At 39.1% G+C, this 17,753-nt stretch overlaps 1 protein-coding gene across 3 annotated transcripts in view; it reads left to right on the forward strand.

Moving 5' to 3' along the window:
* Positions 1-424: 424 nt before the first annotated feature.
* The window catches only part of NFYA (nuclear transcription factor Y, alpha), a 19,266-nt gene continuing 1,937 nt past the window's right edge, over positions 425-17,753 (forward strand). Inside the window, exons 1-7 of one of the 3 annotated variants that reach the window (XM_006860439.1) lie at positions 425-499; positions 2,764-2,850; positions 6,176-6,322; positions 12,983-13,114; positions 13,538-13,643; positions 15,480-15,646; positions 16,394-16,567. In XM_006860439.1, coding sequence (XP_006860501.1) covers positions 425-499; positions 2,764-2,850; positions 6,176-6,322; positions 12,983-13,114; positions 13,538-13,643; positions 15,480-15,646; positions 16,394-16,567 — 888 coding nt within the window. The remainder of the gene's footprint in view (positions 500-2,763; positions 2,851-6,175; positions 6,323-12,982; positions 13,115-13,537; positions 13,644-15,479; positions 15,647-16,393; positions 16,568-17,753) is intronic. The other 2 variants (XM_006860440.1, XM_006860441.1) reach the window with 2 other exon arrangements.

Below are 17,753 nucleotides of genomic sequence, written 5' to 3' on the forward strand. Positions count from 1 at the left end.
GGTTTGTGAGGAATGGCTGGTGAGTTTGAACCGCCAGCCTTGCAGTTCAAACTAGCCTTGCGGTCCAGTGGATTATCCTGCAGCACCAAACGGTATAAGAGTAGGTGTTGGTCTGGTGGTATAGAGGGATATGTTGTCAACAAATTATTATATTAGTAGCATTTTGGAAATATTATTATGGGATCTTTGTTACGACTGTCTCTTGTAATCCTAGTTGAAGATGATACTAAATTATAAATATTTCCTAGTCTCTTACCCTGCTTTCTTGCAAGCACAATACAGTGATATATTACCAGTTTTAATTGCCTGGCAAGGACTTTGCTGACAATCTCACTCTAGTTTCTCTCTCCCCTTTCTAATAGGAGTGCAGCTGGCAGTCTTGTAGCAGCTCCAGAGCAAAGCTCCCTGTGGACAGCGTTCTACCATGGAGCAGTATACAACAAATAGCAATAGTTCCACAGAACAGATTGTTGTGCAGGCTGGACAGATTCAGCAGCAGGTATGGAAGTCAAACTGCTTTAACTATCACTGCAACGGGGCTAATAGCACTCCTCCATTGGTTGTTTATTACTCTGGGTAATTATTTGAGAGGTGCCTGATCTTGTCAAATACTAGGTTTGATGACTTGTGGGGGTGGGATTTTTTTTTTTTTTTTAAGATTAGATTTTTTTGTGATTCCTCTCCTGAACTCTTTAAATCCTATCTGTGACCACTCAGAATTTATTCTTCTTGGGGGCCTGATTTCTAAATTACTCCTTTTCAGCCATTAAAAATCAAAACACCTAGTATGCTTTCTGATGGAAATTTGGAGTTGTCTTATTCCTAAATACAATTTAGTTACTTCCCTTGATTGTGTTAACTTGTGTTAACTTAATGATTAAGTTAACAAGTGTTTGCCCACAAAAGATAAACCAATGCAGTCAACTTCTAAGAAATCTACTGCTTGATTTGACCCACCACAATGCTTATTTTGAAAAGCTTTAATTTAACATCAGGATAATATTTAGATGGTCCTCTCTTTTGGATAAACATGTATTGGAAAGGCATTCCCTACTCCTGGTTTATCCCACATGAAGATAGGTAGCTTTCTTGAATTTATAACCAGATTACTTTTACTGATGCTTTATATCTGAGCAAACTTTATTATTTGCTATTTTCCCCTCTGAAGAAAAGTAGAAATTTATTATGTTTTTAATTTGATCTTTTGCTAAGATTGATATCTTGGAATGTAGTTAGTGGGGTAGGCAAAGGAAGTTTTGATGAACTGTTTCTCTCTATTGATCAAATGAAGGAGATACTCTGGATTAAAATTAATTTAAAAACTCCCTTGCTGACTTCCCCTTCCAGACAACAGGTGTGGTTCTGGCAGCTTCCTTTGGGTACTCTCAGATGAGTTTTCTGTAAAGGGTCCTCCATTCAGATTAGTGCTCTACCAATGGGGGGGATATAAAAATTAAATTGCTTCACTGAAAATAGTGTTTCTGTGCAGTCTAGTTGGGTAGAAATAATCTTAATTTGGAGATAGAAGAGCAGCAACCTAATGAGGATGATTTTGGCTCACAGATAATTTTATTTGGATGATCTTATTCTTCCCTTCTTAAGCCCAGAAGTTCTCCATTATAGCTTCAAGGTTATTTAAGTCTACTAACTTTATTTTGGGGAACTCATTTGAGAAAATAAAAAAGCACTAGAATAATGTCTATGATAGCAAAATTATCAAATGCCTATTTTTTGGAGGTGAGAACTGTTTTGGCCTTTTTGAGTCATGGAAGTGTGTTTTGAGTTCCACTCTGGGAATAAGAGGGCCCTGCTACCATGCAAACAGGTTCAGTATAGAGACTCACAGTGGGACCACTAGGGTTGGTGGCCACAGTGTGGTAGTTTATGGTGTCAAACCCCTGCATCCTTCCCCCTCTCCTCTCTTGGTCCCATGGGCCTCCTTGAGTGCCAGACCATACAGGGCCCTTAGCAATGTTTATTACTGATTTCCATCATAGCATAACATATGATAAGTACAGATGTTAATTGCTTACATGTAACATTTCTTAAGATTATATGAATACTAATAGCAAAATTGTTTTGTAAAATCTTTCTACATTGAATTACACAGTCACAACTTTACTAGTAGCTGAGCAGAAGCCTTTTAAAGTTTTTCTCCTTTTCATTTAAATTATTACTTCTTTCTTGACAAGTTAATTATTTAGGTTTACATATACTAATTACCACACTAAAACACCAGAAGATTTGACAAAATCAGCAGTTATAAAAACACTGGCCTTAATGAAAACAACTGCACAGTCTTATAGCACATGTAGATGAAAGTACATGGTTCAAAATGCCATTGTAATTGGGTAACGACATCTCTACCAGAGTGCATTGGAAGGTTCAAAACATAAACCAACAGGAATCAATATAACTACAAAGCTAAAACTTGAATAATTAAAATAATTATTTAGTAGTTATATTCATCCATGTAAGCCTTATTCAGAAAAAAAAAAAAAAAACCACTTCCTTTGTTATAAAAATAATTTCTGCTGAAGTACTGCACAAAAATTTTATGGACAGTCATTTTAGTGTTTCCCGGTGCAGTCCACAACCCCTAGTGAAGCCACTGGTGAGTCTGTACGGTCTGAAACTCCTGGGTAGGGTGGGACTTGAAAAAGAAGACTCCTTTCCCTCACACAAGAGGTAAGGTGATCTCATGTCTTGAACTACACGTTTCCTTCCTGACACATCTCAAGCTCTTCCTGTTCCTGTTCTCAGCAGCAGGGTGGTGTCACTGCTGTCCAGTTGCAGACTGAGGCCCAGGTGGCATCGGCCTCAGGCCAGCAAGTCCAGACCCTCCAGGTAGTGGTGTCCTCTCTGACTTTCTTTGAGCACTGCATGACTTCCTCCCTTGTGTCTGGTGCTGTACTTGTATTCAGCTCTCAAGTAGGGATGGCAAAGTTGGTTGCATGTCCTGAATGCTGCTAACTTGTCTTTGAGGATTATCAGATGCCAGATTCCTAATGTTTCATGTAGTCATGTGACATATCAGTTTCTCAGAACTACATTTAGCTTGTATGTTTTGGGAATGCCTGGGAAGGAAACAGTACAAGTGACAGGAAGAAATTCTTACAAGTGGCACATTAGGTTCTACTCAAGATTTAAGACTCTGTAACACTAATTGGTGAAATTTCATGAACTTGTGTTACACAGTAGAAAAGGAAATAAATATGTGTGTGTGGTGGCACAGTGGCTAAAGCATTAGGCTGCTAATGGAAAGGTCAGCAGTTTGAACCCACCAGCCACTCCATGGGAGAAAGATGTGTCAGTCTACTTCCATAAAGATTTACAACCTTGGGACCCATGGGGGGTACTTCTACCGTGGGCTGTAGGATGACTGAGTCAGAATCAACAGCAGTAGGCTTGGGCGGTGTGCTGCTGTGTGTTATAATATACTGGATGGTTTGAACTGCAAGATCAGTGGTTCAAGCTCACCACCCACTTCTCGAAAAACCCTATACAGGGTTGCTCTGAGTTGGCACTTAACAACAACACACCTGTGTATTAACTAGGCTTTATTTTTATTGAGCACGGTGGCTCCATAGGATAAGCACAGGACTGTGAAGCACAAGGTCGGTGATTCGAACCCACGAGTTATTCCTTGGAAACCCTATACAGGGTCAATGTGAGTCTGAACTGACTCCACGGTACTTAACGTTTCTAAGGCAGGTCAGCTGAAAAATAATCTTTGCTTTTGCATAATAATTTAATCAAGTTAATCTCTTCTTAATTGCTGCTGTTTCCTAGGAAAATAGTGACTCTTTTGTTGGATCAGTGATGGTGACCCCATGCCTCTTGGGTAGGTTATATTCCTAGAAATCTGGTATAAGGACCATTATGGACTCTTGGTGTGGTGCTGTATGATAAGCAGTGGACTGCTAACTGCAGGGTCAGCAGTTCAAACCCACCAGCTGCTCCTCAGAAACACTATATAGACTTGCTGTGAGTCTGAATTAACTCAAAGGCACTTAACAACAAAAACGGGACCATTATAAGAATTCTAGTTAATTAGTTTCCATTCCTTAACATTGTATATGACTGTATTAACTAAAATCGAGGTCATGAATTTGGTCAGTGCCTATATGAAAGAGCCTTTCTGTGTCTGCTGATTACTTTGATCAAAGTTAGTATATTTTGGGGATATTGGCAAGATTTTTTTCTTTCTTTAACTTGGAAATGATTCAGAATAGTACCTGGGATACAGAACTGGCATCTCACTTTTTTACTAGACCTGCTAAGCCTCCTGCAGTTAACTAGCCCTTAATCATTTCACTTTAACTTTTCAGACTTCCTCTTCCATCACCAAAAGGGTTTAGTGATGGTATACTGCCAATTTTAAGCAGAAATGTGGCTGAAAGACACTGAGCTTACAGCTGCTCCCAAATAGATTCCAATCTCAGAGTCCAACAGCTTGGTATTCATAATATTCCTGCTTGCTTCATCTTATTGACATATTAAGCAGTATTTTGGATTGCCATTAACAGCTGTGGAATGGGAATGTAACATGCTCTTAACTGTATGGCTTCTTGTCTGATGCATGTGTCCTTATATTCATTTGTACATTGTAAGCACAGTGGGCTTCTTGGAGTCCTAAATCACTTACTGTGTGCACGTACATGTAGCATGCCAATGAGGGGAGAAAGCCAGATGATGGATGGCCAGAACATTACTAATAGTTGTGCCTTACAACTTGTCTTTCCTGCTTAGAGATTTTATTTAAAAGAAATGAAAATAATGGAAATCTTTTCTCTAGAGATCTCATTATTTTTGGAGAATTTTAAATAGTTATTTTAATTATTCATACAATAAATATTCTGAAATCTCTTTCTTGATAACAGCATATGCAAACATTGGTGTAACTGGGAGAATTTTATTTGAAAGATGGAAATGTAAGGGAAGGAAGAAGCTGACAAGAATCTGGCTATAAAATCCTGAAAAGTTCAGCAGAGTTTCTCCAAGGAACAGTTTAATAAAACCTTGGATCTGAATTTTTCTTGGTGATACAGATACCTTGGTGTGGTAGTGGCAGGAGAACAGGGGGCCGTTCTTAATAGCTAACCGATACATTCTGGACAGATTGAGCCTTTAACTAGCTGCTATTACTTAAATTTTTTTTCACTGACATTGAGAATAAGTAATTTTGTCATTGTTCTGTTACGAGTAATTCCTCAAAACAGAACCAGAAAATGAAAGTTTTGAACTGTTAACTATTCATTCTCATGATCACACTAACTCATTTCTAAAGCAGCTTACTTTTTGGCTTCTGGTGAGCATTTTAGCTTAGGTGTTTTTAAAATTGGGATTCAGAGTATTCGAGAGTGCTTGGAATGCTCTGGCTACTAGAGTAGACTGTTTACTCATAGAGGCTTTTGAAGGTTGGGACTTATATTTGTACACTTGATTATTCTGTGTAATTTCACTATTTTTCATTGCTTCTATTAAAGCTAAAATAATTAGGTTGATATTACATGGGTCTACATTTTGGAAATTGCGAGAAAATAGTAGCTCCAGTCAGTCTTTGATAGTGAGCTATTTAGATAGCAAATGTGTCTAGAATTCTCAGAATGTGTGGAGAGGGTAAAAGGTATACATTTCATTTGTGCTTGAGAGACTATAGGCATAAGCTTTTAGAGCTGCTTGTCCCCCAGCATTCTGCAGTTACTGCTGGGCACAGTGGATTTACTCCCTCCAGATTATTTACAATTTGCACGCAACCACCATCACTTTTCCCTCTCATTTCTTTTCAAGTTATCACAAAGACCATTTTTTAAGGCTATTGGTCTTAAAAGGGCAAATAGCCTTGGCGTTTTGTTTAAATGTTTATCATGGGTTTAGGCTGTTAGGTGATAAATACTTTTAGTCAGTAAAAATATTTACTGAGATTTCCCAAAGACTGATATATTCCATTATATCTGACCTTAAACTATTCAACTTGGTGTTTTGTCAAAGATGCCAAATATTGTAGATACTTGAAGAAGATCATTTGAGGGCTTAAGACTTATTTTCCTAGTGTCTCTTACCTTTCTCTATACCCCTAGCAAGGCAGTAGAATAATTCCAGTTATTATCTTTTGGCAAAAGCCTTTTTGAGTATTACGTTGTTTCATTGTTTTGATTTTATTACATTCTAGGTCCAGGGGCAGCCATTAATGGTGCAGGTCAGTGGAGGACAGTTAATCACATCAACTGGACAACCCATCATGGTTCAGGCTGTTCCTGGTGGACAAGGTCAGACTATCATGCAAGTACCTGTATCTGGGACACAAGGCTTACAACAGGTATGAGAAAAAATGTTTGGGCAGATTATCAGAATAGAGGTTTTCAATAATAGCTTACTATAAATTGTTTGACCAGTTGCATTCCATCCCAGTTTAGTTCATATTCCACCTTGTAGTACGGTGAGGGAGTGGCACAAATGGCTAAGCACTGGACTACTAACTCAAAAGCTTTCAAAGCCCACCCAAGAGGCACCTGGCAATCTGCTTCTAAACATTCACTGCCTTGAAAACCCTCTAGGGTATAGTTCTGTTCTGCAGACTGCAGGTCACCATGAGTCAGAATTCGCTTAATGGCAACAAACCAACACCACCAGTGATTTAACATAAAACTATATGGAAATGTGGACATCTCTGGTAAGGACTAAGGGAGTAAGCATGGTCTTGCATCAATGTTTAAAGAACATAAAGGGGTAAAAGTCTAGTTGAATGAAAATAATTCATTAGTGATACAGAGGGACTGGAAGGAAGGGGGTTTTCAGTCTGTTTTGGAAATTGTTTTTGACCAGAAATGTGCTTTTATTTGTTCTGGTATAATTTGTAACTTAAGTTGTCTAGAACATAAAGAAAGAGAAAATGTTTCAGTCCAAACCTGTTGTACACCTTTAAAATTATAATTATGGCAAAATTCAGAACCTTATATTTTTATTGAATGAGAGCTAAAAGTAAACAGATGATAATTATCTTAAGCTAAGAAAACAACAGTAATATAGAAAAAGTAAAGGCTGATTCTTTGAACAGACCAATAAACTAGTTAGGTAAATCCCCTTAAAACCTGCTTATAGAAGCAGAACACAAAGCTGGTAGACCAGACAGAGATGTAGAAGGGCTTTAAAGAACTGTGCCAGAATTTGACAGACAACTCTACAGCATCCGTTTTTTAAATTAGAACGGTTTTTATCAACAAGTTAGCAAAAATTAACAAGAGATCTCCAGGGTAGAATGGATGTGTAGAAAGGACACACTCGTTATTTTAGTGAATTTGAAATTCTAAAGTCTTTCTGGAAAGGTATCCCACCATCTCTAAACTGTAATAAGTAAACCTTTAGATCTGAGAATCTGTCATGTAGTATTGATCCACAGTAAATGCTCACGGAAGCAGCAGTCAAGACATTAAATCACATATTTCATTAGGCATATCTGCTGCACCTGACCCAAGCCATGGTATTTTTCAGTAGCCTTATATGCATGTGGCGCTGTGGGTTAATGCACCAGACTGCAAAGCCATTTGAGGCGCAAGGTCAGCAGTTCAAACCCAGTAGCTGCTCCTTGGAAACCCTACACAGGGTGACATCACTATGGGTCAGAACCAACTCAAAGGTGCTTCACAACAAGAACATATGCATGTGAAAGTTGGATAATGAATAAGGAAGATTGGAGAAAAATATTTAAAGTACCATGGATTGCTAGAAGAACAAACAAATCTGTGTTTGAAGAAGTACAGCCAGAATGCTCCTTAGAAGTCAAGGTATCTTTAGACTTCATCTCTCATACTTCACACATGTTATCAGGAGGGTCCAGTCCCTGGAGAAGGACAGCTTGCCTGGTAAAATGGAGTGTCAGTGAAAAGAGGAAAACCCTCAGCAAGATGGATTGGCGCAGCAGCAGTAGGCTCAGCAGCACAGGACCAGGCAGTGTTTCATTCTATGGTACACGGAGTCACTGTGAGTCAGAGCCAACTTGATGGTACCTAACAACAATAGCAATGTGGAGTATTATGCCATGGGTAAAACGTATGAATTGTTGGCCAGAGAGGAGAGGTGGTGTGGTAGTGGTAAATAGTGAAGTTTTGTTTTTTGTTTTGTTTTTTTTAATTGAAAAATAAATTACAAAGAAATAGTTTGATTTCATATTTGTATAGCAAGCTAACCTATCCCTGTTTCTCGTCCCCTACCCCCATAAGTAATTAGTTTCTTTATTCATATCTTTCTTTATATTAACAAATAAAGTAGTCACCTTACTGTCTTAGTTTGTCTGGCCGAAATTTAAAAATGTAGGTCATGGTCACTGTGCTTCCAAATCACACTTCATTTTTGCATATTCCCTTGTTTTTTGCATACCTTTGAGGCATACTCGTAGTATATATATATGTGTGTATATATGTATATATATATATAGACTCTTTGCTTTTTTGAAAAAATTATGTCTGCATAGTTTTCTTAGTTACGTCTTTCTAATGGTCGACATGATGAATTAGAATGTATAGTGTTGTAGTTTATTTAGGGGTTGTTGTTTTGCTTTTGTAGGTAAGATTACTTTAAATATTTTTTAGCATGATATTTTTATTTTTCAATTAAACTCTTTTTTAGGGCAATTTCATTGAAGTGGGATTGCTTGGGCAAAGGATAAGAGCATTTTTAAGGCTCTTGGCATATTTTTGCCAAGATAAAATTGTAGTTAGGATTAAAAGTAGTTTCCACATTGCTCTGTGCATAAATGTATGAGGATTTAAATGACTTTTCAGTGTGTGCTTTCCTTAGTTTCACAGGCCTTCCTTTTGGACCTTCCTCAGTGCCTCCTCTCCAGCTTCCTTTGCCATACCTTCCTGTCACTGTTAAACAGAGACAATGTGAGACAGTGCTAGGAGCAGTATACTGTTGTACTGTGAGTGCAGAGACCTGGCTTTCATTCCCAACTCTGCCATTTCACAAGCTTTCTGATCTTGGCAAAGTCATTTAATAGTCACTTGTCTCATCCAAAACTAGTTTAATAACAGCTGTTTTCTAGGGTTCATTCCAGTTCTGAATTCTGTGATTTTTGGTGTGTTTGTGTTTTGGTATTTTGTTTTGTTGGTGGCTTGATCATTCTTCTTGCATCAACCGTCAACACTCATGGAAGCAGCCATCAAGAAATCAAATGACATACTGCATTAGGCAAATCTGCTGCTAAGACCTTTTTCAAAGTGTTGAAGAACAAAGATGTCAGCTTGAGGACTAAGGTGCACCTGACCACGCTATGGTATTTTCAATAACTTCATATACATGTGAAAGCTGGACAGTAAATAAGGAAGACTGTAGAAGAATTGATGTATTTGAGTTATGGTGTTGGAGGAGAATATTGAAAGTGTAATGGGCACGGTTGGAAGAAGTGCAGCCAGAGTGCTCCTTGGAGTCCAGGATGGCCAAATTTCATCTCTCATACTTTGGACATACTGTCAGGAGGGACCAGTTGCTGGAGAAGGATATCATGTTTGGTAAGGTGGAAGGTCAGAGAAAAAGAGGAAGACCCCCAACAAGTTGGATTGGAAAAGTGGCAGCATCAGTGGGCTTAAGCGTGGCAACAATTGTGAGGTTGGCCCAGGACCAGGCAGTGTTTCATTGAGTTGGTACCAACTTGATGGCACCTACCAACAACAATACGAGATCTTGTTTATTTTATTTACCAGTATATAGATAGGATTAAAACTAATCAAGCCAGCATGGTTTATTTTTGTTTTATTTTCCTGAATATACATGAAGCCTTAGGAAAGATTCTGTAACCTTTCTTAGGATACTTATTATTTTAATCGCACTTGCAAAAGAGGCTGCTTCTCGTGTTCTTTGAATGGCCATGTCTTTTAGAAGAATATTTCTTCTGAACCATTTTAGGATTAAATTCTATTTTATAGCCTTCCAGTGAAGTTTGTGCTCTTTTTTTAAAGGCAGATGTCCAATTGCAGGCAAAATTTTGCACACAAATTTAGATTAAGAAACTTGGGTTGATATAGTGGCATTTGATTACAAAACTGCAAGAATATTGGAAGTTAGTATATTGTGAATTGAGTGCAAGGGTTACTGAACAAATCATTAGTCCCACATTCAACAAATTATGCACTTCCTATCGTTACACTGATTGTAATTTAATCTCACTCCATATGTTAACAGAATTTACGTCTCTTCACTTTATCCAACTCCCACCCATCTGTAACCATTGTACAGGGTTTCATTTAGCAAGAAAATCTCTTAATTTTTTTTATTTTTTTAACAATAGTGCTCCCTTGCAATATTTGTTCTTTTGTGATTGACAAATTTTATAATGACATCCAGGTTCATCCATGTTATAAGGTGTTTCATAAATTCATCTTTATTCTTCAACGTTGTGTAGAATTCCATTTATGTATGTACCAAAGTTTACCCACTCTTCTGTTGATGAGGACAGCATTAGGCTGTCTGTCTTTTGGATGTGTCTCTTATAGACAGCATAGTAAAGGATCCTATTATCCATCCCTCTCTTGCTGTTTCTTGACTCTACATTTAATCCATTTACATTCCGTATAATTATCAATACATATGAGTTGATTGCTGTCACTTTGTTGTGTGTTTTTGTGTTTTGTGGTGCTGCTGGTTTTTTTGTTCCACGACGTTTCTGTGCCTGGTTCATTTTGTTTGGGTTGTCTTTTCATTTTCATTTCTGCTGTATTAAGTTTACTAAATCTAATTTTCTTCTTTTTTTATTTTGATGTGTGGTTTGAAGTTACTATGGGATAAAGACTAAGAAAGCACAAACAGATTGAACTACATTGAAATAAAAACATAGATATATGAAAAGATAGGTAAATAAAGGTCACAGATATACGGTACAGACTTAGAAAAGATCTTTTCAGCACATTTTGGATTTGTGTCCAGAATATATAAAGAATTATGTATTTATTCAGAAATGACAATTCAGTAGAAAAAGGAGCAGAAAATATGAAGAAACCCTAATGGCCAATGTAAATAGGTATTCTTTGAAATGCAGGGATGGAATAAATTTAAACAGCCTCATACCCCTTGCTGTCCTTAATTTACTACTTTAGCTGTAACTATACAAACTCAAAGGAGCTCTGGTAGCATAGTGATTACGAGTCAGGCTGCCAACCTCAAGGTCAGCAGTTGGAAACTACCAGCTGTTCCATGGGAGAAAGATGAAGCTTTCTGCTCCCTAAAGATTTACAGCCTCGGAAACCCTGTGCAGGGTCACTATGAATCAGAACCGACTCCACGGTACTTAACAACAACAACAACAACATACAAACGCAGGAACCAAATATATTTAAATAGTAAGGGATACATGTAGAAATTGGTCAATGTCCCTAGCTAATAAGGGAACCGCAAATCAGATCCACAATAGGTTGGCAAACATTAATGTGACTGTACTGTCATATTAATGTTCGCTTAAAAAAAAAAGGAACATAATTTGATAAGTTATTCTAATACAAACCTCTGTTATCTCACTATTTTTGCACAGCTTAGTGGGATACTTATCTTTTAATAACTTTTTGAAACCCCTTCTTTCTAACTAGTGTAGATTTTATCTGGTAACTACCAAAGGAAGTTTCTATGTGTAAACCTTTCCTTGGCTATTTGTAATAATAATTTCTTACAGCATTCTACCTCCTACTTTGGTTAGTTGTGACTGAGGTCTTAAAAGCTATCAAGCAGCTACTAAGATGCAACTATTGTTTTCTCCCTGTCTGGAGTAAGGACACATGAAGAAAATCAAAGACTCAAGGAAACTATTAGTCTAAAGGACTCATGGGCCATGCAAACCACAGCCTCTACCAGAAGAACTCGATGATGTTCAACTACCACTTGCAGACACTCTTACTGAAATAACAAGATTTGGGGCAGAATGGGAGAAAAATGTAGAACAAATGAAGATCAGCCTTGAGCAGTCTGACAGAGACTGGTGGAACCCCCTAAGCCTGTGGCCCTTGGACACCTTTTAAGTCTCCATCTGACACATTTCTGCTAAACAGACAGTGAGCAATAACGCTTGTGAGGATAATGCTCCACAAAAAAGTTGATTGTATGAGACCAAAAGGGCGGCATGTGCCCCAAAGCAAAGCTTAGAAGGCAGGAAAGATTCATGAATTGATATGGGGAACTCAGGACAAAACTGGGGAAAATATGTATAAATTGTTGAATGGAAAACTAATTTTCTCTGTGAACTTATACTCAAATGTGAATTTTTTTAAAAAATGAATAGTTCATTTCAACCGGCTACAATTTGAAAAGTGTTGACTGAATAAAAAAAGACTGTAAAAAGACATGCACAATATGGTATCATTTATATAATGTAAGATACAAGAAGTATCACATTTTTATGGATGCACACATATAATAAAATATGCTCGCTCTGTAAATATTCTTACCAGTTTTATCAGTGATTACTTTTGAGGTGGGAGGGAAAGAAATGAATCAAATATCGTGTAATGTTAATGTGGTAAATCTGCATTGTAATCACGTGGGTGTGTAATAAGCTAGCCTCAACTTTTCTATATGCTTAAATAGTTCATATTTGCATATTTGATCTATAGTATTTTTCCATAAACTTAGAATAATTGGAAATGAAAGATTTTTTGACATTTTGTTATAGAAAACTTCAAAGACTGTAACAAATATATGATAAAATTCTCATGTATCCATAACCCAGCTTCAATAATAATTATTAACACGTAGTCTTGTTTCATCTATAGTCTACCCTAGGATTTTTTTTTTTTTTTTTGAGTAAATATATCATTGTTTTCATCTATTAAAAACAATTTAGAACATACTTTTAAATGAACATGCTTTTAATGTATTAAAACTGTTTAGGTTATCTTGAAAATGACTGCCATGGATTTCTTATATTATGTATCCATACTTGCTGCTTGCCAGAGGGATTTGGGTCACCACCATCCTATCTCTGTGTTCCCTTCTGCAGATACAGTTGGTCCCACCAGGGCAGATCCAGATCCAGGGGGGACAGGCAGTGCAGGTTCAGGGGCAGCAAGGCCAAACGCAGCAGATCATCATCCAGCAGCCTCAGACAGCCGTCACTGCTGGGCAGACGCAGGTAATCTACCAACTCTGTCAGCAGGGGCGCACAACTGCTTTGGAAGCGTCAGCCAACTGAGCCAAAGATTTCATGTCTGGTAGAAATCGAGGAGCCCTTAGTGCTGCAGTACTTCAGCACTCAGCTGCCAACTGAGAGGTCAGTGGTTAAAACACTTTTAACAGCTCTGTAGCAGAAAGATATGGCAATCTGCCATAAAGATTGTCACGTTGGGAACCCTAAGAGGCAGTTCTACTCTGTCTTATAGAGTCTTTGTGAGTTGGAATCAACTCAACAGCACACAGCAACAACAGGGGAAACAAGAGGGAAAACATCTTAAAACAATGTTTTGGGTTTTTTTTTTAAAGTAGAAATACCAGCCCATGGTCTTTTGCTTTGGGCTAGCTTTAAAATCTATTAAATTGTATGGTTTAATTCTTACAGGCCCAGCAGCAGATTGCAGTCCAGGGACAGCAGGTGGCACAGACTGCTGAAGGGCAGACTATCGTCTATCAGCCAGTTAATGCAGATGGCACCATTCTCCAGCAAGGTAAGGTGCCCCCAAGTGTCTGGAGCTCCAGATCTACTATTTTGTTCCTGGAGTAACTCAATGCTTCAGCGATTCAATACTCAAACTTCTACCTGAGAGAAAAAAAGGCTTCCTCTAGGTCTTTGTTGATTTGTTGGCTCCTTGTCACCAGTACATTGCCCTCACTGATTTATTTGTAGGAGTTTTTCTTACCATCTTAACAGTAGTTGTTTACAGAGTCCTATTGCTGTTCCCTTCCCACTCCTGGGTCACTCCATTATTCACAGCAGGAGACTGCAGTTTGCACTGTACTGCAAACCCCAAGGTTTATGGTTCGAGCCCACCAGCCGCTCCATCAGGGAAGGATGCGGCTTTTTGCTCCTGCTAAGATTTGAAACCTCAGAAACCCTATACAGTGTAGCTATTAGTTGGAACTGGTGCAATGGCAATTAGCAACAGCAACAATAGCCACAACAATGAGCCTTGGTGGTACGGTGAGTTAAGCATTTGGGCTGCTGATATTAGGAAGGTCAGTGGTTCAAACCTGCCAGCTTTGTTGTGGGAGAGTGATGAGGCTTCTTGTGAAGATTTACAGTCTCAGAAATCACAGGGTCCTGTAGGGTCACGATGAGTTTGAATGGGCGTGGTGACATTGGTTGGTGGATGTGGGCACAGCAAGGAGTCCTAGAGGTGCTGCGCATTAAACATTGGACTGCTAACTGCAGTGTCAGTGGTTCAAACCCATCAGCCTTTCCTAAAGAGAAAGGTGTAGTCTGATTCTAAGATTGTTGTTGTTGTTAAGTGCCGTTGAGTCAGTTCCGACCCATAGTGACCCTGTATAGGGTTTCCGAGGAGCAGCTGGTGAGCTTGAACTGCCAACCTTGCATTTCAAACGGCTTTGCAGTCTGGCGCCACACCAGGAGTGTTGAAAATCCTATGTGGGGCAATTGTACCCTGTCTTAAAGTGTCTCTATGTGTCAGTTTAAATGGACCTAGCACTTTACTAAGAAAGAAGTGTTCAATCATCAAAAAGCATGTATTCTAGTGAGGGTGGCATCTATGTGAATAAATATATACAACATAGAGCCCCTGTGGAGAGGTTTGGTCTGAGAACAGATGATGCATTGATACAGGCAAAGTGAAATCTGCTTGAATTTGGGGGTGGCGGGGAGAGTGGACTTCGTTCAGACAGAGGACATCTTCAAACTAGACTTGAGGACTATCAGCTAAATCTAGAAAGAACATCTACTCACATTTCAGTTAAGTTTGAGTTTAGCGTGTTTGCCGTAGGTAAGATCCAGAGATTACAAAATGGAATGTGGAACAAATCAAAGTACGGCTTACGATATTTTTAAAAGAGACTTTGTAATAGTTTTTTATAACTTAACACCATCTCTTGGTAGTTTAGTAGTTTGGAATGTATGACTGAATTGTACGTTTTAGTCATGCAATTGACTGACTCATCAATTTGGAATAGACAAATTATAAATTTATAAAATCACCATCTTAAAGCAGATCGTTCATATGTTCAAGAACTGAATATAGAAGGAGGAGTAGCTGCCAATTTCTGGCCAGGAGCTGGGGGGTGGTTGGGGGAGGGGGGCAGTATGTTGAGAAAGCATAGCTTTGCATTTTGATGTTTTTGTTTAATAAAGTGTCTGTGGTTTTTTAGCAGTGCTTTGTGACTACCCCCATATAAACCAGGAAGAGTAGGAGAGTGCTTTTTCTCCCCTCCTGCTTTTTAGGGTGCCTTTTTTCGAGGTAAATGAGTGTGTGCCAGATAGAAGAGGGACTAACTATGTTCCCTTCTTTCTGTGTGCCTGTTTTTTGTTTGTTTTATGTTTTGTTTTCTTAAAGTTACAGTCCCTGTTTCAGGCATGATCACCATCCCAGCAGCCAGCTTGGCAGGAGCCCAGATTGTCCAGACAGGAGCCAACACCAACACAACCAGCAGTGGGCAGGGGACTGTCACTGTGACACTACCAGTGGCAGGCAATGTGGTCAACTCAGGAGGGATGGTTATGGTAAGAAATTGGAATCTGTAGCACTCACCTTGTAATTTAGTTGTCCATTTCTCTTGTCTTTGAAAATTTCCTGAAATTTCCATTTGATTCCTCTCCCTAAATTAGGGTTCAGTTATTTAATAAGTTATTATTTATATAAGTGTGTTTAGTAGCAGTTGGTAGATCTGTACCAATCTTCACTTGTGCTGTCTTACTGTCCTATGGAGGAGGCCTGGTGGTGCAGTAATAAAAACACTGAACTGCTAACCAGAAGGTTAGCAGTTCAAACCCACAAGCCACTCCACAGAAGAAAGATGGAGTCTGCTTCAATATGGGGTAGTTCTGCTCCGCCTATATATTTGTTGTGAGCTGGAATATATTCAGTGGTGGTATATTCTCTGACCACTATTCCTAACCATTGAGTCCTGATGTGGTGCTGTAGGATAAGTACTGACCAGGTCAGTAGTTCAAAATCACCAGCTGTTCTCAGAAACCCTGCACAGGGTCGCTGTGTGTCAGAACAACCTCGATGGCACTTAACAACGTAACCACCACATGTCATTTCTCAGAGTGGTTCCTGAACTCCTATAACAGGATCATCTGGAGTGTGTTAAAGATGTAGACCCAGACCTTTAGTGCAAACATTACCCAGGATTTGGCCCAGGAAGACATAGAAAATAGACTAACAGGGACAAAGGAAGCAATGTCTGTACTTTAACAACAATTACTTTATGCCACTAGAAAAACTCTGGTTTCATCTTCATGCAGATGGTGCCTGGGGCTGGCTCTGTGCCTGCTATCCAAAGAATCCCTCTACCTGGAGCAGAGATGCTCGAAGAAGAGCCTCTCTATGTGAATGCCAAACAGTACCATCGTATTCTTAAAAGGAGGCAAGCCCGGGCTAAACTAGAGGCAGAAGGGAAGATTCCAAAGGAAAGAAGGGTATGTATAATGTTGGAAAGATACAGAAGGAACAGCAGGGTCCTACTTTTGAAATTTAATGAAGTTAGACTTCTTAAGAGTTAGCATTTGTGATTGGTATATGAGTCCTGGTGTGTAACACTGTAGAGCAAGCACTGGACTGCTAACTACAAGGTCAGCAGTGTAAACACACCAGCTGCTCCTTAGAAACATTTATGTTGTTAGTGCCATCGAGTCGATTCCAACTCAGGTGACGCTCTGTATGGTTCCAAGAAGTGTCTGGTGATTTTGAACAGCCAACATTGTGGTAAGCAGTTCATTGCTTTTATCTTAACAGCACCACACCAGGACTCCGAAATCTGAGTCCAAACTGACTCAGTGGCACTTAATTAATAGGCAGTTGGAACCATACTCAGAAAATAACAGTGACTTAAACAAAATTGATTTTTCCTCATAGAAGAAGTCCAGGGGCAATTCTGTTGGGCTGGTGGCACAGTTCACAGACCTCCATACCCACTTCTCCTCCTGTGTTGCTGCTCTAGCATTTCTAGTGTGCTGTTCATAGTACAAGATGGCTGCTTGAGCTACAGACTAGGAGCAAAGGAAACAAGAAAGATACCTTCTCTTTTAAGGTAACTTTCAAGAAGTTCCATACAACATTTGCACTTACGTCTCATTGGTCAAAATTTAGTTACAAGTGAGGCTAGAAGATACAGTCTACAGTCTTATTTAGCAACCCAGCAAAAATTTGGCTCTGCTAGTAAAGCAGTGTGTTGCTATAGGATAAGCACTGGACTGCTAACTGCAAGATTGGTGATTCAAATCCATTAGCCACTTCTTGGAAACCCTTATACAGGGGCACTATGCGTCAGAACACTTAACAATAATTGAAGCAAGAAAGGGACTTGAGAGTTGGTGGTGGGTACCACTGAGTCCGTGGTGACTCAGCGACCCTGTAAATCTAGGGCTGAAAGTTAACAGTATCACTAAATGATCAGGGCACAGTTGTTCCAGTCCGCTGCTGACATATACCCACAACCTAATCCCAAAGGCACTGGGGCTCTAGTTCTGTGGGTCTTCAAGCTCCCCCCATTTAAATGCCTGGAGGCGCACCCTATTCTACCAACAAACCTCCTGCCCAAAGTCATTCAACTTTCCTTGCTCTCTGGGCTGGGAAACTCGCTGCTCTGTGTCATTTTCTGGCTCT

Source organism: Chrysochloris asiatica, unplaced genomic scaffold (genome assembly GCF_000296735.1).
Source record: "Chrysochloris asiatica unplaced genomic scaffold, ChrAsi1.0 scaffold00038, whole genome shotgun sequence".
Classification (NCBI taxonomy): Eukaryota; Metazoa; Chordata; class Mammalia; order Afrosoricida; family Chrysochloridae; genus Chrysochloris; species Chrysochloris asiatica.